Source organism: Macadamia integrifolia, chromosome 3 (genome assembly GCF_013358625.1).
Source record: "Macadamia integrifolia cultivar HAES 741 chromosome 3, SCU_Mint_v3, whole genome shotgun sequence".
Lineage (NCBI taxonomy): Eukaryota > Viridiplantae > Streptophyta > Magnoliopsida > Proteales > Proteaceae > Macadamia > Macadamia integrifolia.
The window spans coordinates 9,533,756-9,560,492 of NC_056559.1; the positions used below are offsets into that span (position 1 = coordinate 9,533,756).

Below are 26,737 nucleotides of genomic sequence, written 5' to 3' on the forward strand. Positions count from 1 at the left end.
TAATCTATTAAGATCATCTCCTAAGCATCCAATGGTCATATTTACCATAGGACCTTTCCTGTGGTGAATTAAGTATACCAACTATGAACCCCCTTGCTTAGTTTGCCAGCGAAACAAACTTTTGCCCAAAATTAAAATGAGATTTATAAATAATTGTTTTTATTTTATAATTAAAATAAAGAATTTTATCTATATGGCACCTCTATATTGATTTAGAAAATGTATCCTTCTTCAAGTTGCTAAATATTATTCTAAAAAATTTCTTTAAATCAGAATTAAAAAAGAATTTTCAAAATTATTTCAAAGTGACTTGCTATTGCTTATTAAAAAAAAAAGTTGACAAAATATTATGTCATTTTCATTCTCTAACAAACTTTTTGAGTGCAAATGTGAAATGTCCAAACAAACGAAAACAAAGTCTAATCGAATTTGACTTAAACAATCAATTTATATCCTACTTGATATATTTTTGAAAAAAAATGTTGAAAATGTTAAACCTACTAGCCATGTTTGGTCAACCATCCAATCATAATCCCTTCACCAGAAAGAGAGATTTCAATTGTCACTCAATGGAAGGGTAAATTAGGTTCAACAACTTTTACCAAAAATAAAATTAGGTTCAACAAGGAATGATAGCTCCTTTTCTCCAAACCATTTAAATATTCTAACCAACCATTGTTTTATTTCTTTTAAGGGGGGTTTTGTTGTCGCAAAGTAAAGTGATAAAGGCGGTGAGGGGTTAATTTAGAACGGGAGTCTCAAATAGAATAAGATTCCTTTATATAGAACCCAAGGGCCAAAGAGTGATTTTATGACTAAAGTGATAGAATGCATCTCATGATCCTCCCAGCTATGGAATTTCACTCCATAATCTATAGGCTCTAAACGAGTTGGATCGGTCTCAAACTCACTCTGTTGCATGATGTGCCAACCAATTGTGCTAAACAGCCGACCACGACATTGACGGCCATTGTTGAACATTAGACTCTCCTTTTTAAGGTTTTAGAATTCAAATCAAAAGGGTTTGGTTAGGGTTTTATTCCGGTGCCGACTGCTGATTTGACACACCAAAGTTGGGATTTTTCCAGCTTCAGCTGCCGACCTGAGCCACCAACCCTATTTCCATTATTGTTGTTGTTGTTAATTCTCCTAAAAGGTGAAAAGATAAGGAAAAGGAAGACGATGATGAAGTAAACCAACCTGCAAGTTATGTTGGGGCAACCCTCAATTTTCTCCACACGGAAATTGCAGCCAGGACATTTCATCCACTTGTTCCTTTCAACAAGCTCGCCGAATAGAATATCATTTTCATCTCTCAACTGCTCTGTCTCACTGCACACAAAACCCACATGCCAAGGGATCTTACACTTGAAACAGAACAGTTTCTTGCAATTTGGGCACTCTGTTCTTGTATAAATATCACCTTCACACTCACTCAGGACTAACGTCGAACACTCGGGGAAAGGGCAATACATACTTTGATCAAACCTTTGAACAGAAAACTCACACAGCACATCACACCATCTTACGAACAAATCTGCAGGGAGGATCGAGCGGCAGGAAAGGGGATCCAAGAGGTTGTCACAATTTGAAGCTGGACATGACACTTCTGCTCTGTTATTGTCTTCCATCTTGGCTTCTATGTACTTAACGATACAATCTAAGCAGAATGGATGGGAACACTTGTTTCCGTTGTTGAATTTGTTGTTTTCTCTCATGGGTTCTATACAAATCTCACAAGTAAGGCTTGGAAGACCCTCTTCTTCTTCTTCTTCCATTGAATGGTAGAAAGAACTAGTGGCGGAAATTGGAAGAACCTCTTCTTCCTCTTCCATAGAGTCGTATACAGAACCTGTGGCAGACATATAGGGCTTCTTGCAATTTAGCTGATGGGGAGGAGAGCCTCTGAGAATGGAGTCCCTTATAGACCTTTTATAAATACTATATATTTATAGTTTTTATTCTATGAATTTTTTTTTTTTTTTTTTATTCAATGATAAACATTGACCCGGTACCCAGATTTGAGGGTTGTATGGTTTTGATGAAATTTTTCATTACAATCCTTGTAAAGTTTCATGAAGATTCTTTGTAATTCAAGAGTCAAAATTCTGCCTTCTTCTTTTGGGATGCCATATAATTGGTGAAGATTTGAGAGATTTATCTTATTTTAAAAGAGCTGTAATTTGTTTCTATGAATTTTTTTTTTTTTTTTATTCAATGATAAACATTGACCCGGTACCCAGATTTGAGGGTTGTATGGTTTTGATGAAATTTTAATTAAAATCCTTGTAAAGTTTCATGAAGATTCTTTGTAATTCAAGAGTCAAAATTCTGCCTTCTTCTTTTGGGGTGCCATATAATTGGTGAAGATTGAGAGATTTATCTTATTTTAAAAGAGCTGTAATTTGATTCAAAATTTAAAAGAAATTGCATGGAAGTCCTGCTTCCGAATCGGCTAAGAATCGGTCAAGACAGATACCAATCTGATATCGACCAAATCAATCAAGATTCGATAGAAATACCTTTACCTTCAATTAAAAAAAAAATTGTTTTTAAGCTATTTGATCCTTTGTTCATATCAATCCTAACTGATTTGATCCGATTCCTCAAACCATGGTAGCGACACGGGAAAATAGAATCATTATAGACCAAATTTCAGAGTGAAAAGTAAATGACAATAGAGGAAACTTACTTCGATTTTTTTGTCCCCAACCATGGTTTGAAGTATTGATATTCTGTCAGTCGTTTTGTATTGATATCAACTGAAACTAATATCGGTACCTAATTGATCCAAATTGATTGCCCATATTATTTCAGGGATAAAAAAAAAAAAAAAGGCAAAAATAATCGCTACGTATCAATCTAATATGATCCAAATTAATATTAAATTGATATTAGTAAATAAAAATACCAATATCAATACCAACACTGATGCCTAAATCCATGATTCCTCCAGAGATTACTTTCCAGCTCTGGTGATGTGTTCTTTACCCCAGTGTCCTTTGGCTTTAATTCCTTTGAGATAAGATCCGTTGCTCGTACGAGTTAGCATCCAACACATGTCTTTCTTTTTGTCATTACAAGGATAAAAAAAGGGGTATATTTGGAAACATAAAGGATAGATGTTAGATGATAATTTGTACAACCAAGTGATCGTACGGCTATAGATTTGAGTTCCCCACATATCTATTGTGTGTTTTAATACAAAATTTGGGGTGGTTTGGACAGTTATCGATCTCTAAATATAGTAATATTAGAGTCTTTGACCATAAGATTAGCAATTGTTCATGCTTCTTCTCAAAAAACATTCTAATTTCTTCAGTGTCACTTCAATACATCCACTGCAAAATCCTTGCCTTCAACAACCTTTTGAACAGTCCTAGAGCCTCTGCCTCACCAATTTTTCTAGTCAAACAATAATTCATCTCACATATGATTCATTTTTTATTTAAAACGAAACAGATTGTGTATAAATTCACGTAAGCAGATATATTTTTTATGATATCTTTGACAATATGATAATGAAAGTGATTGTATTGAGAGTTGAAACCTCAAGAAGATTCCAATGATCTTCTATTAATTGGGAGATTTTCTATCACTCCTTATGAAAATAAACTCCTACATCTATTGACCAAGAAAAACTCCTACTTCTACTTCTCCCTCGTAATTTAAAATATTCAAATTATTCCTTCGGTTCTCATTTTTTTTATTAAATTCCTAACTAACAATGTCATTTCTTTGCCCAAAAAAACCAACAATGTCATTTACTTTTGAATCCAGATTTTGAAGTTCCAACCGATCAAAATAAGAACCGTGTTACCAAGGGAAGTTGAAAATATTATGTAATGTTTGGAATTGTAGTGAAATAGGTTTGGATGGTTTCGGGAAATAATGGAGTAGAAGAATTGATAAAACATCATTACCATTAGCATCTATATCAGTAATTATTGGATTTGGGGCTTCGTGATGTTTTAAGTGATTGATTCCACTTATCTGCTCTTCATTCTCAATATGATGAGGTTAGAAATCTTCTTCAGCAATATATGAATAAGTTTTATAAATCCTTCCACTTTGCAAGTGAAGTTAATTTGTTTATATTGGTTATGTTGTGTTGGCTCTTTCTCATTTTACCTCTCTTCGGCACTGTTTGACAATGTTCTTAAAAATGTGTTTCTGTGTTTTCATGTTCTAAGAAATAGAGAAACGGGGTAAAAAGCGTTTGATAATCTTGTTTCGTTCCACCCGTTTTAAAAACATAAATAAGAATTTATGAAATTTTATGTTATAAGAAACGATTGTGACGAATTCGTGGTTTCTAGAAACAAGTGAAGGCAACAAACTGTGGATTTGTGTCCGATAAAAAAGCCCAAAAGTGAGAAGTGTGGCTCTTCTCATGTTCAAAAGTAATGGAATTTTTGAAGTTCAAAAGTGAGGAGCATATTATCAAACAACAATGTGTGCACAAATCGATCCAAGAAACAAGTTTATCAAACACCCAAAAATCCATTTCTATTCCCAGAAACGTAGTTAAACGGTGCCGAATCTCCCCTAATAGTTACAGTATCAAAAGTCAAACTTGTTAACAAACAATAAAATAAAATTCCCTGATTTTATTAATATTTGTTGATAAAATCACAAAATTAATATAAATTTAATGACTAATGTTAGGGCAAAGATTTATATATGGATGCTTTGGAATGACCACCATAATTGTAATTGTAGTACAAAATGAAAAAGTCTTCCAAAGCAACCGTAAACCTTTGCCCTGAATTAATAAATTCATCTTCATTTTGTGATTTTATCAACAAATATTAATAAATGACTCAGATGATTTTTTGTCACATAAAACTTAAGATGAGCTTATTTATATTCTTTCACAAGAGAGCAGTATGATTTCAAAATTAGTTGACCTTGAAACTTAAGCCCTTCCACCCAAACGCTATGGAGTTTTAAAATTTACACATTGAAGGTGGCAGCCAAATGCTTCCTATGATTACAAAACTAAGATTTGAGATTTTTCACCATTAAAAGAAGAGATAGATTTTTCTTTTTCTTTTTGAACAATAACAGTGTAGATTTACTGTGCACTGTGTTGTTCTTTTTAACGGTGTAGATTTATTTATTTATTTAAGAGGTAGGAATACAGGAAATGACTTCATTTGAAGCAAGAATTAGAGAATACCCAGGAAATGAGGTCCACATCACCATCTTCTTTAGGAACACCACCTCTAAGAGAGAATCAACTAACAAGTTGTCCAGCTGTATATTTCCATTATGTCAATTTCGCTTAAATTTGATACTTCAATTTTTTTTTTTTTATTTATTGTTGATCTATCTGTAATATGTAATTGATATTCAGGTTTATCTCTTTTAATTGACAAAAATCTCTTTCATCTTTGAACCAGCTTATGCTAATTGGTTGACTCCGCAAGGAACAAGCTTATTGAGTTATTGTTGTCTCTTGGAGTCTATCACTTCCTTTTTGTTCCAACCCCGTTGGACTCCATTTGAGGCCGTTGGACTCCATTTGAGGCAGGATTAGAGAACTGGAAAAAAAAGCCAGAAAATGAGGCCTACAGCACCGTCTCCTCTAAAACTCCATTTCTAAGAGTGGTCATATTGCAAGGCCTTTGCAAACCTTTGCCCTACATTGTTATTGGATTCATCTTCATTTTGTAATATAGAATTTAAGATGACCTCTTGATAGTTTTTGTAACATGACAGGGCATTGTCGAAATGGAATTTCTCATGCCAAGTCAATGGGAGTATAGGAAAAGATGTTGCATGATTCATATATAATTATATTGAACCCATATGTTAAGAAGGAGAGAGAATGACGGATTATACATGACATTGGCACGAGCAGTGTAGCCATCATTTTCCCTTTTTTTTTTTTTTTTTTATGAATGAAAAATGACTCAAAATAACAGAAAGGAGAAAACTTTTTATTATGAACCAAAAAATTCATATACCATCCTCTCCTCCCACAACAACAACAAATATGGTAGATAATACACCCAGTCGCGAGGAATACAAGTATATATATAGTACACATATAGAAGTATTGTTTCGAAATAATGTGAGCTGCTTTGCTTACTTTGATCTTATCTAATCTAATTACTAATCCTCTGAAAACCGCAATAGGGTATATATGAAAGCAAAGATCCATGAAGTCATATAACCTCTCTCAGTACCAAGTTACCAACCCTCCTAGGCACGTTTCCTCTGTTACACTCACAAGCACTCCTGAATTTTCCACACATAGCAAAAGAGGACCCCACATCTACACGAGTGGACACAGGAAAAAGAAATACTAAGGTTGTGTTTGGTAGCCAAGAAAAGAAAAGAGAAGAAAAGAAAAAAATACATTTTTTGTTCCTTGGGTTAAGAATTTTTCTTTGCACTTGGTATGTCTTCACCCAAAAGAAGATTATTCTTTTCAAATTAAAAATTCCTATTGGGAATTGTGAAATTTTCTTTTGTTCCCCAAAAAATTTTCTTGCCAAAAATACAAGAAAACATGAGAAAATATGAAAATATAATAAGACAAAAATGAATGATTACACAATGATTTCCTTTGAGTCTATCTCTCTCTTAAAATTCAAAATTTTTTTAATTTCTTTCTTTTCTTTTCTTCTCTTCTCTTGGTAACCAAACATATATACTCTTTTTATTTTCTCACCATTTCTTCTATTTTCTTCTCTTTTCTAGATTCTTTTTTCTTTTCTTTTCTTTTCTTTTCTTGGCTACCAAACATAGCCTAAAAGAGAAGGTCATCTTATTCACCCCTTATGACCACTAAGTCTTATCATGTTGGTGCTTATTTCTATCACAAAGTTGATGGATTGAGCTGAAATTTTGAGGACATATAAATCTCAAGATCCTTTATTTGCATGTCAAGTTTCAGCTTAAAAAGAATTGATAATATAATGAAATAAATTATTAAAAAACAATTTTTAATTTGACAAGGGTACATTAGAATGCATAGACATACATGGGACGGTATGAGGATATAAAGGTGAAATAGACCATCTTTTAAGTATTCAATAATCATATTTACAAAGCCCCTTGATTGGTTTGCCAATGAAAGAAACTTTTGCCTAAAAATGAAATAATAAATAATTGTTTTTATTTGATGAAATTAAAATATGGGATTGCCTCATTGACACCTCTACGCAAGGTTTTAAAAGTTGGGATTGGTCTAGGCTCACACCAATTCGATCGGCATGGATCAGACTTTATCAGACAAATTTACCCTGCTTTTTGATTAAAGAAAAAAATCTTCTTTATTATGTTTTTACAGTTAGGCATTAACCATGTATCGGGATCGGATTGAACAGGATTAGGAATAGATCAAGGTAATACCAATCTGATCCAACCGATATCAACCGAGCCACTTTTTCCTTTCAACAAGTTATGAAAGAAGAAGATGAAGCAAACCAACCTGCAAGTTATGTTTGGGCAACCTTCAATTTTCTCCACACGGAATTTGCAGCCTGGACATCTCATCCACTTGTTCCTTTCAAGAAGCTCCCCGAATGGAATATCATTTTCATCTCTCAACTGCTCTATCTCATTACACCCAAAACCCACATGCCAAGGGATCTTACACTTAAAACAGAACAGTTTCTTGCAATTTGAGCACTCTGTTCTTGTATTAATGTCTCCCTCACACTCACTCAGGACTAACGTCGAACACTCGGGGAAAGGACAGTACACATTCTGATCAAACCTTTGAATAATAAACTCACACAGCACATCACACCATCTCTCAAACAATTCTGCAAGGAGGATCGAGCAGCATGAGAGGGGATCCAAGCGGTTGTTACTATTTGAAGCTGGGCATGACACCTCTGCTCTGTTGTTGTCTTCCATCTTGGCTTCTATGTATTTAGAGATACAATCTAAGCAAAATAGATGGGAACAACTGTTTCCGTTGTTGAATTTGTTGTTTTCTCTCATGGATTCTATACAAATCTCACAAGTAACACTTGGAAGAACCACTTCTTCTTCTTCTTCCATTGAATCGTAAGTATAACTAGTTGCAGAGATTTGAATAATTTCTTCTTCCATAGACACAACTTGTGGCAGACATGGGGTTTCTTGCAGTTTGGAAGTTCCCTATATAGACCTTTATAAATACTATATAATATTAGTCATTATTCTATGGTTTTTATTTTTAATGAGTGATAAACATTGACACGGAGCTATACATATCAAGTTTCTTGACCTTTGGAAGATTTTTTCTTTTTTTTAATGAAAAAAATAGTGCTCCATGGTAGTCATCATAGCTCTAGAACAAGCCCTAGTACGGCAAGCAGCGCTTCTGTGATTTGCCTTGCATCAATACTGGTATTTATAGTTAGACTTGAATCTGAGCTCAATAAGGCACCAATTAACCAGACGTGACCACAGATTAATTTCATGTAGAAACGTCTCTGCAATGCAATTTGGCAAGGGATGATTGACCATTGCAAACTACTCTTATTATACTTAAAACTTATCAATGGGTTACATTAAAGAAAATATTTCTTCTTTTGTATCACTAAGGAGGGTTTACACCCCACCACCCCCCCCCCCAAGAAAAATAAAATAAAATGATGTGTTCCCTACTGGGATACACAAGGGGCGGAATGATTATACCACCTATCCTGTTGGATACTCTTGCATGTCACTTCATTGTAAGGATATGAATTTGAAACCGAAATCGTTTATCAAAATCGAATCGAGCTATTTTTATCAAACTCGTAAAATTATTTAGTAAATGGTTTGGTTCTGGTTTCAAATTTAAGACCGATTAGTTAATTGGGTCAGGTCGGGTCAATTTTAACTGTTTAACCAGTTGGTTTTAAACCAAATTGACCTATGAAAATCGAAGTGTTTAAACCATCAAAATCGATCCGTTAACCCGTATAATGATTAAATATTTGATTATTTTAACAAAACATAATTGTTTAACTTATGGAAGAATTAAGGACCATAGAGGCTGTCCAACAGTCTATTGAATAATTTATTCATATTTTATAGTTATGTAGTTAAATCATTGCTTGTTCAATGCCTCATTTAATTTGATACAAGATTGAAGCATTTATCAACAAAAGCAAATTATAGTAATCATGCAAATAAACTAGCAAACCGATTACTAACCGTTTAGAAACTATATGGAATAAATCGCATTTAAAACCGCGAAACTGACACCGTTTAAAAACCATATAACCCAAACCGTTTACTAAACTGTTGCGGTTTTCAGAAAGTGCAACCGTTTAATAAATTGTGCGATTTTAACTTCAGCCAAATAAATATAAATCAAATCGAACCACACCGTATACACCGAAACCAAACTTATTAACACCCTTACCTCATTGGCCCCAGTATTGATGTAAGAGTCATGCCACCAATCTACAAATTCTTTTCCATACTTTCCAACTTTACCCCATTGACCACCTCCTCCTTGTCCATTCAGTCCAAGAAGAAGTTGGTGTGAATCAAAATCGAACGGAAAATACTTAAATCGAATCTATTCGATTCTTATTTGTTTGTCACACGGTTATCTCTTAGGTTCCGATTCTGATACTAGATTGATACAGTGATATATAGTTGTATTATTAAGTGATATATTAGCGTAAATGTTCTAATATATCAGTATCTCCATTCGATTGAAACCAATGGTTCATTGTTGGAACCAAAATCGACCTGAACCGAATTGAGATACCATATTTCAGAACCGAATTGATTCAGTTCAATTGGGCTTATTTAGTCCAATTTTAGTTTCGTTTCTGTTTCAATTTGACACCATTCTCCAATGGAACCGGGCCTCTGTTTCTCTTCCCGCAGGTCATAGCGGAAAAAATTTGTGGCTGCAACCCCTACTGGAAGCCAAAGAAATAGAATAATTCACTGTTTGTGAATTTCACCTTTGAAAGATAGAAACTGATTTTTCTATCTTTTGAACAATGATAGTGTAGATCTCCTCTAGAAACACCACTTCTAGGGGAGAATCAACTACAAAGGTGTACAGATGAATGATTCCATAGATCAATTTGGCTATACTTAATATTTCTATTTTTCTTGTTGGGCAAAAGATTTGCACACTGTCAGCCAAAAATGAAATTGCATCCCCCCTATCGTCAGATTTGAAAGGCGGTTCCTTCATTCGTCCGAAACTGCACTTGGCATTGGAGGGAACCCTCTCCCTTTTTGTTGCATTCAGGTTTATCTCTTTTAGTTGACAATTATCCCTTTGATCTTTGAATCAGCTTATGGTAATTTTTAAGTATCCAACTCCCACATGTTATTTTGTGTTGAGGATCCTTTTTTAGATAGTTTTATTCTCAGCAAGTTTACTTTTACATTCTCTTTTAGGTTTCTTTTGAGGTTATCAAGGTAAGTAGTTTAGAGAATGTCTATGCCTTATAATCCATGGACATTATTTGGAGTATACATACATACTAGGGGCCCGTTTGATAACGTTTTAAGAAACGCGTTTTTGCCTTTTCTGTGTCTAGAAACGGAATAAAAAGTGTTTGATAAAACTATTTCGTTTCACTTGTTTTCAGAAATTAAAATTGAAATTTTTACCTATTTATGGTTCAATAAACGACCTAGGCGAAACAAGTAGAATTTTTGGAAATGACTTGTGGTCATTCTTTCGCTGATTACTATCGACTTCCAGAAACATGACTTATCAAACACCTTCAATTCCGTTTCTATTTCTAGAAACGAAAATTTATGTTTCTGCCATTTCTTGAAATAGAAACGACAGAAACGTTATCAAACGGGCAGGTCATTACTGATTAGTTTGTCTACATCATATCATTATTGTCTTCTTTTGATAATCATCTTCTTTTCTTGTGCTTGATAATCATTACTTCTACTTATATTTGAGGAGAAGCTTCAAATTTTTCTTTTAAAATGCTAATTATATCTATTTTCGATGCATGTTGTCTGCGAAAATTCAGTTGTTTCTCTCAGTTTATCTTTTAGTATCTTTGTGTTTGCAACAATATTGGGTTATCCAGGGGAATTAATAGTGTGCTTTTGCGTAAATAGTGTCATTTTTTTCCACTTCATCATAGTGCCATACACACTCCTCTTATTCCACTGTTTAACACATGAACACAGCCTTTAGGAATGAGACTTCAGTGATGGTGATCTCTGGGGCAGTTCTGTTATTTTATTTTCTTTTTTCCACTTTTTTTCTTTTAACCTTCATCCCATTTTCCCTACCCAAAGGTTATCTTTCATTGACCATTTGTTGGGGAAAAATAATTGCTAATCTGATGACTAGTTCAATTAGAAATTAGGCTTGTACAGCAAACTCACAAGCAAACATTATGGAAAAGGTAATATTACACCATCCAATCTTTAGTGTTCAGAACTGTTCAGAAGGCTGATATTTTAAAGATGATCCCACAGTTCATGGCTTTTGGCTCCAAATTATGGTAAAAGCATGTTCACAATTTTCTTGAAGCAGTATTTGTGGTTCTAGAACTATTTTGTAATTGTGAACCATTCCCCCCTCTCTCTCTCTCTCTCTCTCTCTCTCTCTCTCTCTCTCATATGAAAGGATATATTTTCTCTATTCCTTAACTATTGCACAATTTTGTGGATGCCAATCAAATTGAAAGATCTAATAAGACCTACTTAATTTCCGAAGTATTAAATTTCTAAAAGAGATAATAAATAAAATCCCAGATTTCTTAAATCGTAAGTAGTCAAAACTCATTGTAGTTTGTTTAATATCCCCTGTTACCCTTTTTGTCGAGCAACTCCTCATGAATATTATTTAGATTTTACAATTACAACCATGCCCCATAGTTAATGTCAAGGCTACCCAAGGAGGCGGAGGGGCGCCTAGGCAACAAGTGCCCTAATTTGTTTTCCTCCTATGTCATATATCTAGTATAGAGTCATATAAACTTGGATGTCCTGAGTTCGACTCCCACTAGGCACACCTTAGGCCACACATATGAGGGTGTTTAATGCTCTTCACTACTTTCAGCGAAAGTTGAATGGTTCTCATTCAACCCCCGTATGACTCTGTCTGTGTGGTTGTGAAGTCAGTATGGACCAGTGGGATTAGTCAGGCCAAAGGCCTGGATACCTGTCGTTAACGAAAAAAATAGTATAGAATGATAGACACATCATAAGTAAATTAACAGCCAATTGAAGAAGCCAGAAGTAACGCATACATAGAGAGTTCCAAAACATTGAAAATTTTAAAATTTAAAGCTCTAACATATGTCATATTCCTTACTTAGTCACTAAGATCCAATCATGTTGTCATCCCTTGCTATTAAGACCCCAATGAAAGTTATTGGAAACAACTGAATGTTAAGGTCTTCGACTCTCGTACTAAGTTTTTGTTTTGAGGAGCAAAGGACGCTCAGGGAAGCAAGACTAACGAAGAACTGTTGTCTTGAGCGTAGTAGTAGTTCAAGTCGTAGGAGTTTTTTTTTTTTTTCTTGACTGACTATGTGTATTCAGGCCTTCGGCTTGACTAGTCCCATGGCCCATATTGACCCAAAAACCACATGGATCGGATCATACAGGGTTTAATTAGAACCATTCAATTTTCAGTGAAAGCTAATGAAGAGCACTAAACACCTCGGTTGAACTCAGAACCACACACTTTCTGAGGTGCCAACTCGACTACCCTTTTGGGATTGAGGTAATTTGGGGAGTTCATATTCCTTATCATGCAAAAAGAATGGAGCCACCTTGAGAGTTTTGAGTGTGAGTCAATATCTCAGTCAGGATTCTGATGGAATCTAGATTTCAGGAGAGGGCTGGGAGACGTGACATAGAGGATTGTGTCTACTCATCACAATTGCTCCATGTATTTATTTTAGAAACAAGATATGGATGTCTGGACTCTACTGTTCTCCTCTTCTGCAACCTTTTTTGACTGCCAGCATCAAAACTGTGTTGCTTCCAGCTACCAAAAAATATTTGGAAATTGCTTGTCACGCAAAATATAGATCTCTGATCCAGCAGTAGATAATCCCTGTTAGTCTTTAGTGGATCATTGGATTCAGCAATCATTAGGTTGAGTATTGGTCCAGGATATCTGTTAGGTGGCTCAAGTTGTTTCCCCACCCTGTTAGGCAGTTCTGCAAGACAAATATAAGTGCAATCCATGATGCTAAAACCTTTAAAATGTGCATATTCATGGTGGACTTGTCAAACCTAATAGCTTATGAAGCCTCTCTCTCTCTCTGACTAGTCCCGTGGGCTCATACTGAACCCACTATTGCGTGAACATGGTCATACCAGGGTTGAATTAGAATCATTCAACTTTCATTGAAAGCAGTGTAAAATACTAAACATTCCCATGTGAGTGGCCCTAAGGAGGTAAGAGGAGTCAAACTTAGAACCACATGCTTCCTGAGGTGAAGGTCCCTTGCCAACTCGGCTACCCCCTTGGGGTTTTTGCTCTTCTCCCGTTTGCTAATTTCCTTTTATTCATTGTACTATTGAACTGAATTATAGTATCTTTGAATAGTGGCAAAGTGAGAGTATGATAGTGCCTCAAATTAGAAAGAACATATTTCAATGAAACCATCCATAATCAATACAGAAAAATGACAAATTTTCCTTCACTAGTGGTTAAATTATGGATTGATCCAGATGTGACCACCATCACTTCCCATCTCTCTTCCTCCCTCCCCCCCCCCCCCTTCCTTCTCTATTGTAAGTGGTTGCGATGGGTCACAGTGAATAAGGTGAATAGGAAAACTTAGTCCAAGAGAAAAAAAGAAGAAAATAAACCAAAGGTCATCATACTTTAAAAGGAGGAAGAAATTACATTCTTCTCCCCTGGACTGTAGCCTAATACCAAGTTCTCATCACGTACTTTCATAAATATCAATCTTCTCCCATCTAGTTTAAAGATCCTTTCAATTATAAGATATAAATGAGAGATTATAGTTAAATTACTTATCAAATTTGGTGGTGTGATATCTCAATTAGATGGATACCAACGTGATGGTCCTCCCCCTCCCCCAAATGTCATTGTTTTTGAAACGGTCTCAAATATTTTTTGCCTTTTCTGGAAGGTCAACATTCTAGATTACATATTATTTCTTACTTAAAAAAGAAAACAAGTAACATATACTCTTGGCCAAGACAGATTGATCGGAAAATTGAACGAAGCATAAGTTTGTGATAAGGCTGAGCTCTATCCAAAACTACAGGTGATGCAATAGATGATATCATCCACTTTGAATTCTTCCAGATTGCATGACTTTGGAGATAGTGTTCTTTGCATTTTGAACCTTGTTTAGATACAATTAAAGTATTCCAGTCAATTTACATGCGATTCAATTAAATAAAAAATTGATAGATGAGAAATCGAATATGAGATCATATGTTTATTTACATAATGTCCAATCCTCCTTGACTATATGAGCCACCCATGGATGGATATCATTATGATAATATGAATAATATAAATAAATAAGAGAGAGGGAGAAAAGGGTTTGATGTACGTCCAGGGAGGTAGACTTAGCTCCTCGTACCCAAAGCCACCCACTTTCTTTATCCTCTATCCCCTGACCCCAGAGCCCAATGTCAATCCGGGCCACCACTCTGGTGGGTCCACCTTTGAGCATCAAAAAAATTGAGACGAGCGTGCATTGTTGCAATCGTACATTACTTTGACTACATGGATCATATTCCCATTGCTAGCTATTTGGGCAATAGAGATTCTTTTTCTCAATAAAAAAAAAAAGGAGAAGAAGAAGAAGATAATAACAAACATTGATGAGACTTGAAGGACTACCTACACGGCCAATGATCATGTGTTGTTTGAGGAATTGGACCCGATAGAATCGATGGATGTGTATAGGCTTTGATTTACCTTGATTCTTGAATGATATATTACATTGGTGGATCGATACGGATAAAAGATAAAATGGTAAAAAATATAATTTTAAAAGTAAAATCAAAAGTATTTTTGTCTGATATAGGGTGATCTTGATCAGTATCAAATTGGTATTGATCTTGATTGATCTCATTCTTGATGCCGAATTCTCAAACCTTAATTAGGAAGGTTTCAAGAATTTGGGAATGGATTTCACTGATCTAGAATGGAATTCGTTGAGACTAACTCGATTTTGACCAACCTATATACGAAATATAGGTTTTTGCATGTTTAGTTCGATTCCAGCTAAGTGAGTTTTTGGATGAAAAAATGCCTTTGAAAACACAGTAAAGTGTTAGCCTAAGTCCTAAGAAGAGATCGCTTGTTTGACTCTAATCCATCAATTGGATTAGAGGAACAAATTCAAGACTTGTTAAATCTTCCAAGCATGGTCTTTCAGCCGTCGGACGCCTCCCTCGACCCCAGTTACAGGAGAAAATCTGGATCCTTTAGAGGAGGGATGCGAAGAGTGTGAAGGGAAAAGGAATGAAAGGCATCTTAGTCAATTAAATTTAATAGGTGTATAAGCCATATGTCATATATGATCTTCTTTTCCTTTATTTTGAATGTGATGGGATATCAGTCAATCGCCTTCTAGAGGATTGACTTATCGGAGGGAAACCAGCTCCTCATCTTTTATTATATCTAATGGGAAAATGAACCCCACAACGATAGTATGCAGATTCTTGCACAACCCGTCTCACATCTCACCCTGACCTCACACTATATCTTCTCATTAAACGGCCTTTTACTGGATGACTTGATCACCCACCCCATTAATTGTTGGTGGAAAACCACACTCAAACTGGTATCATAGTCTGGCGTTCCTATGATCAGACCAAGCTGCTCTCGCATGTTGGGTATTTTCATGCTTGACTGTGTTTAGGTGTAGAGGGTAGAGATGGGCAGAGTTCCTTTAGTTGTATAATATAAGGAAAAGATTCTCCATGCCACCAGGAGAGGATAAATTCTCTCTCTCTCTCTCTCTCTCTCTCTCTCTCTCTCTCTCTCTCTCTCTCTCTCTCTCTCTCTCTCTTTTAGTTGTGCTGCACCCCTCTATATTGCTTGTATAGACAATCTTCTTCCATAATTTTTCTGACACTTAGGTGAAGAAAAAATATCTTCATATCCACGGTGATTTGACTTTTTTATTGGACTCTTAAAACAGTGAGTCTTATCATTATTTATTAACATACTTTTTTTTTCCCGGTTGGATTAAAAGGTTAGATCCCAAGACAAAAAATATTCTCTTTTCATCATAAGTGAAGGATATTTTGATATATCACTGTAACGAGGTAAGAACAATACCCTAACTCCATGGAAAAAAAATATACAGACGTGAGGATATTGTGCCACCACTAAGTGAGAAAAAAAAATCTCTTTTGAGTTTTATATTGGATTTCTTTCACCTTGGCCTTCCCATGTTTTAGTTACATCTTTTAGAGAAAATTTGTTTTATAAGATGATAACTAAGGTTAAAGCATTATATTATAGGACCACCGAGTTTACATTATAGGATGACGTAAATCCTAAACTGATTTCCAAGTTGTACCTTCCCCTATCTTCAGCCTTGCTTGTAATTCTTGTATTTCTATCTTACTCCATCGCCAGCCTTGACCCCCACAGCCCTTGACTAAGTCAAGGGAATGCCGCAGGAAGAGTTGGTTGGGAAGCCAAAAAAAATATAATAATAATAATAGAGCGAATTGTTCCTCAGTAATGAAAATGTGTTTTTGATGCAAATGTTTCTTTAGCTGGGTTTAATTATTTCTCCTCAAACACATTGGACTTTCCTTAGTTTTCTGGAAATTTCAGAGCCGTGTAAGGGTTATTTATTTATTTTACTTATAAATAAACTTATAAATTACATATAAGTAATCTGAGGCTCTGTTGAGTTTGTAAGATTCGAATAGAATCTGGATCTAGAACATAATCCTGCTAACTCCTCTTTATTTTCTTGCTTCAAAATGAGTTTTAGTTCTAAAATATACTTCGAGAATTAGGCAGGCCCACACCAGCAATTCTGAGTCTTCTGATTGAGCCCGATCAAAAAAACCCAAAACCAACTAGGCTAAAAGTGACATGCTCAAGCCTCGCCTGATTAACATTCAATTGTCTTCAATGTAAGGATGCCTAGCTTGACATGTTTAAAACCCACTTAAAGCTCATTTTTCAACTTGACAAATTTAGAGCCCATTTAAGGATAAACATGTTATGTGTCATTAGCATATTTAAGGCAGTTTGAGACCCGTTTAGCCTGATATTGGTACCCTAGATTTGAGTTTGGTGTCAATCTCAAACCCACACCGGTTGACAAATCAACAAATGAAGGGCTAAGATGCAAGAGATAGGGGTCAATTCCAAAAGAGAGAAAGAGAGAATGACACAGATTGGGCACCAGAGTAGGGTGCCTAGTCTTTTACCTATAATTTAATACCAAATCTATGAAAATTCATAGTTAATTATACAATTATATTTAAATAATGATTATAAAATTCTTTTACTAATTTAATTTCACTTTCTTTCCCTTCGTTCCCTTGCAATGAGTAGCCATCATGTATGCTCTTTAGGCTGTGCATACATAGGGCCTTCAACGACAAAGTGATGAAAGTTGTCGTAGAGGTTCCATTTGTTATTTTCCCCACTATTCCACAACCTATACATGCTATAACCTAGTAAATCATAAAAATAAAAATTTACTGTCTCCTTAACCTATATCTACCTAACATCTTTTATGAAATATATTTTTTTTTAAATCTATCTCGTAAATATGTGTTGAGATGATCTAACAACATATTATACCATCAAAATTTGTTCGCCATTTTACTCAATTTCTTAAAATGAACCTAAGTCCATTCAAAAACTAATCAAAATGTGAATAAAAATATTATTATATACTATTCAAATTCACCCCGCAATCGCATGGACTAATAGTAAAGAGCACTAAACACCTTCGTGTGAATGGCCCAAGGTGTGTTTAGTAGGAGTCTAACTCAGGAAATCCAAGTTTACAGTTCGTACCAAATTCGTTATTCATCAATTGCACTACCCCTGTGGGTTAAATTATATTTTTATTTTATCCTTATGTGAAGAACATCAACTCTGCGTTCTATTTTATGATGACACGTGTCCTTTATCTTCCACAAATATCCTTCCAAAGACTCTTAGGTGCCGTTTGATAACACTCTGGGAGAATGTTTCTGGTGTTCTTCTATTCTGCGGGAATGCAAATAGAACAGAAATATGTTTGGCACGTCCGGTTCATTTTTTTATTCTCCCGGAATGAACCAATGAAAAAGAATGAGTAAAGAATAAATTGCAAGAGTACCAAAAAGTTGCTTTTCTATTCTTTTAGAAACTAAAAAGAACAAAACTATTCAAAACCCCACAATCTCTTTTCTCCATCTCACGACCAAAAACCCCCAAATCCTAAGGAGAACCTGCAATAGGTTTTCACTCTCGGTCGCGGCTTCCTGCAACGGTCGCCGCTTCCCTGCAACGGTCGCCGCTTCTCTCCTCTCGGTCGCCGCTTCCCTCTCTCTCCTTCGCCGCTTCAACGGTTTCTCCTCTCGGTCGCAGGTTGGTCGCAGGTCAGTCGCCGCTTCCTTCTATCTCTCTCTCGGTCGCAGGTCGGTCGCAGGTCAGTCGCCGGTGGCCGCTTCCTTGCCTCTCACGATCGTCGCTTCCTTGCAACTCACAATCAAAGCCTGTTTCCGAGAATTTCAAGTTTTGTTATTATTGAGAGAGGGGAAAGTCTCTCTCTCTCTCTCTCTCTCTCTCTCTCTCTCTCTCTTCGAAGTGCAAATCAAACTCTCATTTTCGAAATTTCGAAATCTAGAGAAGTGCTTAGATTATCGGTTCTTCTCTAATGGAGATTCTTTCGAGTCCGATCAGCATTTGTTCAAAGGAGAATCAGAAGATCTATCAGGAATGGTTTAACTTTGCCGACACAGGTTCCTCCTCCCTTTCCATCATTTCATTTTTTTTTTTCTAATTTATTGGATCAATCTCGCTTAAATCTTCAAAGTTTCCAACCTGTTTTTCGTTCTTTTCTTCTTTAGATGCCGACGGCCGCATTACGGGAAACGATGCGACCAAGTTCTTCGCCATGGCTAATTTATCTCGACCAGCACTCAAGCAGGTTTCTTTCTTCATAGGTGTGGGCAATTGCGGATTCCAAACGTCAAGGGTTCCTTGATTTTAATGACTTTGTTGTTGCAATGCAGGTTCTGGCATACCTTAATACTTATTTATATTTTATCATTGTGAGAGAAACTATTTTTTACTAACTTCCTATCTTGAACAGTTAATTGCATTAGCACAAGCAGGACATGAAATTGCACAAGATATTCTTAGCAAAGAAGGTAAATTAAGGAATGATTTTTAGCTTTGTCCTTTTTAACAGATAGTAGGCATTAAATTATCAAAAAAGAGAAAGGGAAAAAAAAGGATGTTAACGCTCACGGAGAACAAGAAGATGGTGATATTGCGAGTACTTCTACTACAATTCATCAGGGCAGTCAACGTGTACAAGGAAGACAGATGAATGAGCTAAGGATACAAATTGCAAATCAGATGGCAATAGATAAGGGTTATCCCTTGATTTGATTGTTTATGTAATAAAATTTCAAGACACCTATTTGTAGCTATGATTTTTATTTTGTAATTCCTATAAACTTGAATAATAGACTTTTGTTTTCTTATTAAGATAAATGTGGAAACTCTTTATGTTTATATTTTATTATTTCCTTTAAGTAATAGTATTTTAAAAGATAATTTCATAAACAAATTATTTCCTTATTTAAGTTAAATTTGACCATAATAGCATGTTTGTAATTATTGATTTCATTGTTCAAAAGTGAATTTTCATTATTATACTCTCCAGGAATAGAAGTGTTTGCCAAACACTGTTTCTGTTCTTTTCCTGTTCTAAAGCCATTTCTGAAATAGTTTTACCAAACGCTGTTTCTGTTCCGCCAGAGTGTCTTCACAACATGGAATCGAAAAAGAACACTTCTGTAAAAGAACACTCTCCAGGATTAGGAAGTGTTATCAAACGGCACCTTAATGGTCATCACTCACGAAAACAGTGGGTGAAAGCCTTATTGATACGTGATCCGGATTCCGGACTCCTAAAAGCCAACTATGATTCATGAAAAGCTTAACCAGAAAGCTCTTGCCTTCTTGGTATGATTGCAAAACCCATCAACCTATTACCCAAAAAACTAAAAACCCATCAACCCATGTCATTGATCCAGTAAGTCAATAACATCTTTTTCCGTTATTCAAAACTCTCTCTTTTTTGCTGGTAGAAATGATTCAAAACTTGATACCTTCAATCAAGAATCAAATAAACTGGTTTTGTATGTATAAATTTAACTTTATTTTCCTGAACAAAAAAAATTACAAGGTAAAAAGAACGAAACAATTTCAGATTGTTCTTCCCTCACTCGTGGCTTCTACAGTTCAAGGAAGAACATTTTTTTTCAAAAAAAAAAATCTAAGTCAATAACCCAAGCTCAGCTGCACGGCGTCCATGGACTCTGTAACCCATAACAATGGAGATACCGTAAAGGCCATTATCAATTGCTCAACCTCTTGTAAAATAACCAAAGCCCTTGGACACGCTCAATAGCCTTTGCTTGTATGGTAAGAAGGTCTTCTTCTTCATGTCCTCTGCAACGGCCCTGTTCGCCACGTAATGCAACTCGTGAGGTGAAACCGGTCCTTTCCTCCTCGGGCTAGACCTCGCCGGCGAGCCAATGCCTTCGGTAGATTCCTGGTGTTTCTTAGGCAAAGACGTGTATTTCCTTAATGGGTCCTTCTCTGATGCTCTACCTTCTGATGCGCTTCGAAACAATAGCAAATCCCTTAATCTCCATTTTCTAGAGCCGGATGACGAAGAAGAAGATGAAGACGAAGACGAAGATTGTTTCGAAATTGATGATGCTGACTTCGTATTCTCTTGCTGATGTTGTTGTTGTTGTTGTTGTTGTTCTTCCAATTCGAGTTCTGGGACTCTATAGGGAGAGAGTGACCTAGTCCCTCTACGCCCAGACCTGGAAGACATCGGAACGGGTACTCTTTCTCTGCCTCGATTCTGAGATTGATCCGACCCTTTTCGTGGTTCTTCCATTGCAGCCGAGAATGAGTCCAAATTTTTCTTCTGCTTTGGCGAGAACACGTCACGGATCATCTTCTTCCCCTGAGAGATGGGTGATCTGGGCGATTTGGGCGATGAAACATAGGTATTCCGAGTTGAAGACTGGTCACCGAATTGTAGACCTGTAGAGGGCGTCAGCGGTCGGATTACGCCCCCATCGAAAAGCTCCTCGGCAGAAAGAGAGGTTCTTTCCATCTGACCACTGAAATTGAAGGCGAACTCGTCGTCATAGAAAGTATCTCCATCGTCTTCGATTGCCTTGGATTTGAGCCTCCCGGTCTTCTCTTCCCAGCCAAATGGAATTCCAGAAGTAGACCCCCGCCCCCCTATGATTCCTGAGCCATTGAAGTCGGAGGCATGAGCAGGGCTAGTGGGAGCGCTGCGGTAGAACTCCCCGAAACGCTTGGGAGTAGAAGGAGCACTAATGTAAGGTGTAGAACAAGCGCTCTCGAAGTTGAAATCCCCAAAGTCCGGTCCCGTTACTGCTACTTCCATTTCTCTTCTCGATTTCTGAACTCTGATCTTGAATTCTTGATCTCCGCTTCCTATCTGGTTCTCTAGTTATTACAAGGCAACTTTATATATATATATAGAAACAAAGAGAGAGAGAGAGAGAGAGAGAGAGAGAGAGAGAGTTGACCAGACTTGTTCATATCCAGATGTTTTCAAATATTTCGAAATTTAAAACTTAGAACGGGACGACGATGATGTGAGCAACTGAGGCCCCCGTGAGGGCGTGATGGGGATACTAACGGTGAGGGATACTCTGTAACCAATACGATGGTGGGAGAAAGCATCAAATGATATGATTCTAATCTAACGTGTATTTTTTAATATATATAAATTATATGAGTCGATTATGACCGCCCACGTTCTTTTCAATTAAAATGGCATATTTTTAAATAATTCTTTAAGTGGCGGTAGACTTGGCCAGAACAAAATAAAGAATAGTGTCTGCGGTTGGACGGAGTCGAAGATGATGGACAGCCACGCACAATGAGAATTAGACAACCAGCTCTCATGTTAATTATGTCTTAATCATTATTATTTATCTTTAACCTAAGGTTAGAATTTGTGTTTTATTATCGTGGTGACGTGTCACGTGTTAGTAGTTTATATGAACTAAGAGGAACTTGTACCAAAAAAAAAAAGGAATTAAGAGGAACTGATACGCAATTACCACCACCGGTGGTTCGATTCCTAAACGTCACGTCTTCTCGAAGTCTTTGACCTTTTTTTTATTTGGGAAACAAGTTTTTGACTTTTGATTAATGTTTCTTGGGGATGGCGAACCATTGCTGGTTTCTTGGGGATGGCGAGCCATTGTTGGGGAGCTTAGCTTATGTAGGGTTGTCAAACCCTAAATTGAAAAGGAAAAATTAGTCAAATCAAATCGATAATAATTCAGATCAAATTAAATTGAAGCCTTGTTGATTCGGTAGTATTGCAATTTCAAATTGCATCGAATTGCATCGAAAATCAGATAAACCTAAAATCAGCTCAATACCCATATTGAAACCAAATCGGTAAGAATAAAAAACAGTTCAAAATTCATTTTAAAAAATCACATTTTGCATAGTTTTGTATACATTTGCATGGAAAGTTGAATTCAATCGGACAAAAAACATAAACCAACCCAATTACAAATCGATATAAGACACCGAAGACAAATTGAAACCAAATAGCACCGAAAACAAAACCAAACTGAGACCAGAATTTCCTTATTGATTTGATTTCGATTTTAACATTCTCACACCGAAACCGATTCAACCCAGATCGAAACCAAACCAGACCGACTTGTTGACAAGGCTTTCATCATGGATGTAAATTTGCAACAGAGCTATTAAAACTTGGAATTAATCCATCTCATTTTTAAAGGGGATGATTCTAAGAACCAATTTTAGGATTGATTATTAAATGAGACAAAATAGTCATGGGACACGGATTTTTCAGTGATTCTAGAACCAAAAGACCATCAAGCTTAAGGTATCGGTACGACCAAGACCCATTCAAGATGCAGATTCAATTCCAATTGATACTTAATAGTTATAATTTATAAGTGTTATGTTATATTTATTAAAAAAAATAAAGGTTGATGCTTAATTATTTGTAAACATAAGAATTTATATTCAATTATTTGTATACTTGGAAAGTTATTTGTATAAGTATGAATTTTAAACTCATTTGAATGGCTAGTTAAGGAACATAAATCGCACTCTTATGTCATTAAACAAGATAGGATCCATTCTTTTGGAATTGTTTAATAAATGGAGTGGTTTGGCATGGCACATTGGGATAGGGACCGATTAGGAATTATTCTAATTATCCATAACCATCACAATTGGCAACCTTAGACTTCATATTATTTTTTTTTTCCCCTTTAAATTAAGGGACAATGTTTTTGTTTCGGAGCCTACTCTATGTTTTTGAACCCTTGTATCTATTTCTCTTTCATCTCCTCTAAAATAACCTCTTGCAGGCCTTCTGGGGAATGATTCCTTTTCTGGGGTTGTGGTTGAGTGTTTTTCTACTAGCATAAGCTACACGCCCGAAGAAGAAACACATTCCCCATAATGAATTTCATGGTGAATATTTCATTTTAAAAGCTATTAGTTTAAGTTATGCTGACATCTCCTCTCTTTATCTCTCTCATCCCCCCACCCCCCATAGACTTTGATATGTAGAATAAAGGAGAATGTTCCTTGAAAAACACGTAATGGGAGTGTATGCGAAAACATCAATAAGACTAGGATTTCTGCTTTCATAAAAATGTGTCTTTCATTTGAGAGCAACCTATGCACCCAAACACAGGGATGCATGAACCCAAGAGAAGTATGGTGATCATTTTGCACCCTTTGTGTTCATGGCGCCAGGTTGTTCCTGGACAGAAAACTTGGTTTGAAACAAATGTAACAAGAATTAGTGTGACAAATTATGGTTGTTTAAGAAATACAAAATTGGGGATTAATAGAAGAATATTAAAACCCAAGTAAAGGGGTAGATTTGCTTTTATAATTGTCCCAATGTTTTTAAATTTTACCACTCCCATTTCGTCACTAGGATGTTGACTTTTTCTTTTTATCATTTTTCCTTCACCTGGTTTCCCCACATTTGAGTTTGACAAGTGCAAGTTACACCACCAACCTTTTACCTAAAAAATAAAATAAAATACTCCACCAACCATACTAAACGTAGCTATCTACCTTTTATTGATTTGTTTTGTTGAATTTTTTTCAATCAAACTAAACCATTTTTATTTTATTGGGAAATCGGGTTCCTCCATGGCAATGTTGTTAGGGCTGAACTGAAGTTTCCCACCTAATAGAGACATAGGAATGAAAATTACGTTAATGAGAATAAAAAAGTAGAACCAAAAATCGATTAAGATAATGATAGAGCCAACCCATTAATCCTTTCACACTCGGGGTTTAAGTATCAGTACCAATATTCATCAATTATCGGTTTCAATAGTGATCATTAATACTACATCAATATGTATTAGTCAATAGTCGATATACAGATCAATATGATCAAACTATATTGGTACTAATATTGGTGTTGACAATGATCGAAACCAATGTAGATATCATGAACTTAAACCTTGTTCACATCCCATTGGATTCTTTTGCCTTCGGACCAACTAATAATAATAATAAGATAAAAACGATGAAACCAATGATCAATTTTTTTTTTTTTCTTATCAATCAAGCATAGCCTGATTAAAAGATACAAGAAAATGGCAAAAAAAGCCTCTCCGAGTAAGGTTAGTGAGCATCCAATGTCTAGGTACAAGTCAAGGTCCTCTGATCAGCCGTTAAATCTTCATTGTTGCTCATCGATTATCGTAAAAGATTTAAAATAAAAGGAAAACAAAAAAAAAAATTATGGGCCAAAGTCCACAATTACAACCTTTTATCTCTTCACGAAATCACATATGACAAAGGTCATTAGGTTGTCATGTTATCGTTAGGTTGTCATGTTAGCTAAGTTTCAAAAAATAGTCCTGAGTTTTTTACATTCAAAATTTAATTCTCCTAGTCTTATGCATCTCCACCGCCACTGATGGCTTTCTAGAAGACTATATATAATTGATATCGCCACCCCATTTGGGCCCGCAGGGAATCAAAGTCCGCCCACGCTCAACGTGCAGAATCATCGCCACTTGAAGGTGGACAACCAGCCGCTGATGCCGAACGACACCATGTCAGGCATCAACCTGTGGCTGCTGACACTGCTGCATCCTAGTGTTAGTGACCTCGCCCATTGCCAGAATCGCCGGTTATCTCCGGCAGTTGCATGAACCTTAATGTTCCTACCCAAGAAAAAAAAAAAAAAAAAAAAACCTTAGTGGACCATCTCAATTGTATCACCACCCGATGGCTGTCCTGTGACATTATTTTTTATGCTGGTCATCCAATTCCAATTGCTACAAAAATAAGAGAGTTGTTATTCAAATCTAAGGTCCATTTTTATTAATGATGGAGTGTGTTTTATAAGGATTATATCCATGACCTTTCTAATTCTGGCTTCTAGATAAGCATGAATCCTTCTCACCCTTGAGGAAGATCTTGCATTTCAAAAAGAATAAATAAATAAATGTACAGGGATTCAATTGATGGTGTTGGATAAGCATGAATCCTTCTCACCCTTGAGAAAGATGTTGCATTTCAAAAAGAATAAAATAAATAAATGTACAGGGATTTAATTGATGGTGTCAGATCGATCATCGATGAAACTGATATTGATATCGATACAGATTGACCATATATGATCTGATATTGAATAAAAAAATATTAATCGAGAAAAAATACATCTCAATACATCTCCATTATAATATCAATACAAAATACAAATTAATCGATGCTAATTCTTAAAACTATGATCTTGTGCTATGAAAAAGAAAATCCCTCGTTACCCAAAATAAATAAATAAAAATAAAATACCTCAACAAATTATGGCTTTGAAATCGACGTGCATAGAGAATTTTGAAATAAAAGTCCCCAAGTTATGAATGTACATCAAGCTACAGAGCGGCGCAAAGAATACATACACGCATGATAGTCATGAGAGTTTCTATGGTTTTAGGTGATTTCCCTTTATTAATAGAATTCTTTTCAAACCATTTAATAATGAAATTCTTTTCGCTCAGTGTATAGGGGTAATCCACAATGATTTCATAGAATATTGAACTTGAATGGATTGACCTTCTAGATCAAAACAGCTAGTTTGATTTATTTAATTATTTTTTCTTTTCTTTTGATAAATAACTCAAGGGTATCTCACATTTGATTATGTTTGGAACACCTCTTGTTTCATAAATTTTATGTTTGAAGAATTTTTCATATTCTATAAATATATATATATTTCCATTTTTACCCATAGGTATTATGTTTGGTTAGTTCCTTACCATTTGGTCGTTTTGCCGTAGCATCCACTCGGAACAATGAAAGGGATGCATAAAGTGAGATTGGAGAAAAAGAGAATGCGAGAAAAGAGCAATGGGAGGGGGAGGACAGAAATAGAGCCAAGGGTGGAGGGCTTACGGGAGGTAGCAGAGAGCAGGGTTGTGGGAAAGAGCATAAACTAGGGAAGTGTTGTGGGAGGGAGCAAAGGGATGAGGGATTATTTTTTTTTTTTGGGGGGGGGGGGGG

At 35.8% G+C, this 26,737-nt stretch overlaps 3 protein-coding genes and 1 long non-coding RNA gene across 4 annotated transcripts in view; 1 reads left to right on the forward strand and 3 right to left on the reverse strand.

The window, feature by feature from the left end:
• LOC122073587 (probable E3 ubiquitin-protein ligase RNF217) overlaps positions 1-2,326 on the reverse strand; it is a 3,260-nt gene extending 934 nt beyond the window's left edge. The window contains exon 1 of the mRNA XM_042638182.1: positions 1,201-2,326. Coding sequence (XP_042494116.1) covers positions 1,201-1,865 — 665 coding nt within the window. The 5' untranslated portion in view covers positions 1,866-2,326. The remainder of the gene's footprint in view (positions 1-1,200) is intronic.
• A 4,911-nt stretch (positions 2,327-7,237) lies between these two features.
• LOC122072928 (probable E3 ubiquitin-protein ligase RNF144A) lies at positions 7,238-8,156 on the reverse strand. The gene has a single exon (XM_042637368.1). It carries the CDS (start codon positions 8,071-8,073, stop codon positions 7,354-7,356), a length of 720 nt encoding a protein of 239 aa, XP_042493302.1. The 5' UTR covers positions 8,074-8,156; the 3' UTR covers positions 7,238-7,353.
• Positions 8,157-18,644: 10,488 nt separating this feature from the next.
• LOC122072916 lies at positions 18,645-19,287 on the forward strand. Its single transcript, XR_006138609.1, has 3 exons — positions 18,645-18,876; positions 18,985-19,149; positions 19,230-19,287. It is a non-coding gene; the product is annotated as an uncharacterized LOC122072916 (long non-coding RNA).
• A 982-nt stretch (positions 19,288-20,269) lies between these two features.
• On the reverse strand, positions 20,270-21,632 carry LOC122074903. The gene has a single exon (XM_042639889.1). The coding sequence runs from the start codon at positions 21,579-21,581 to the stop codon at positions 20,514-20,516; it is 1,068 nt and encodes a 355-aa protein (XP_042495823.1). The 5' UTR covers positions 21,582-21,632; the 3' UTR covers positions 20,270-20,513.
• Positions 21,633-26,737: the final 5,105 nt, after the last annotated feature.

Excerpts from the sequence above, each read along its gene's own strand:
- LOC122072928 (XM_042637368.1), bottom strand. The coding sequence starts at position 8,073 with ATGGAAGAAGAAATTATTCAAATCTCTGCAACTAGTTATACTTACGAT.
- LOC122074903 (XM_042639889.1), bottom strand. The coding sequence starts at position 21,581 with ATGGAAGTAGCAGTAACGGGACCGGACTTTGGGGATTTCAACTTCGAG.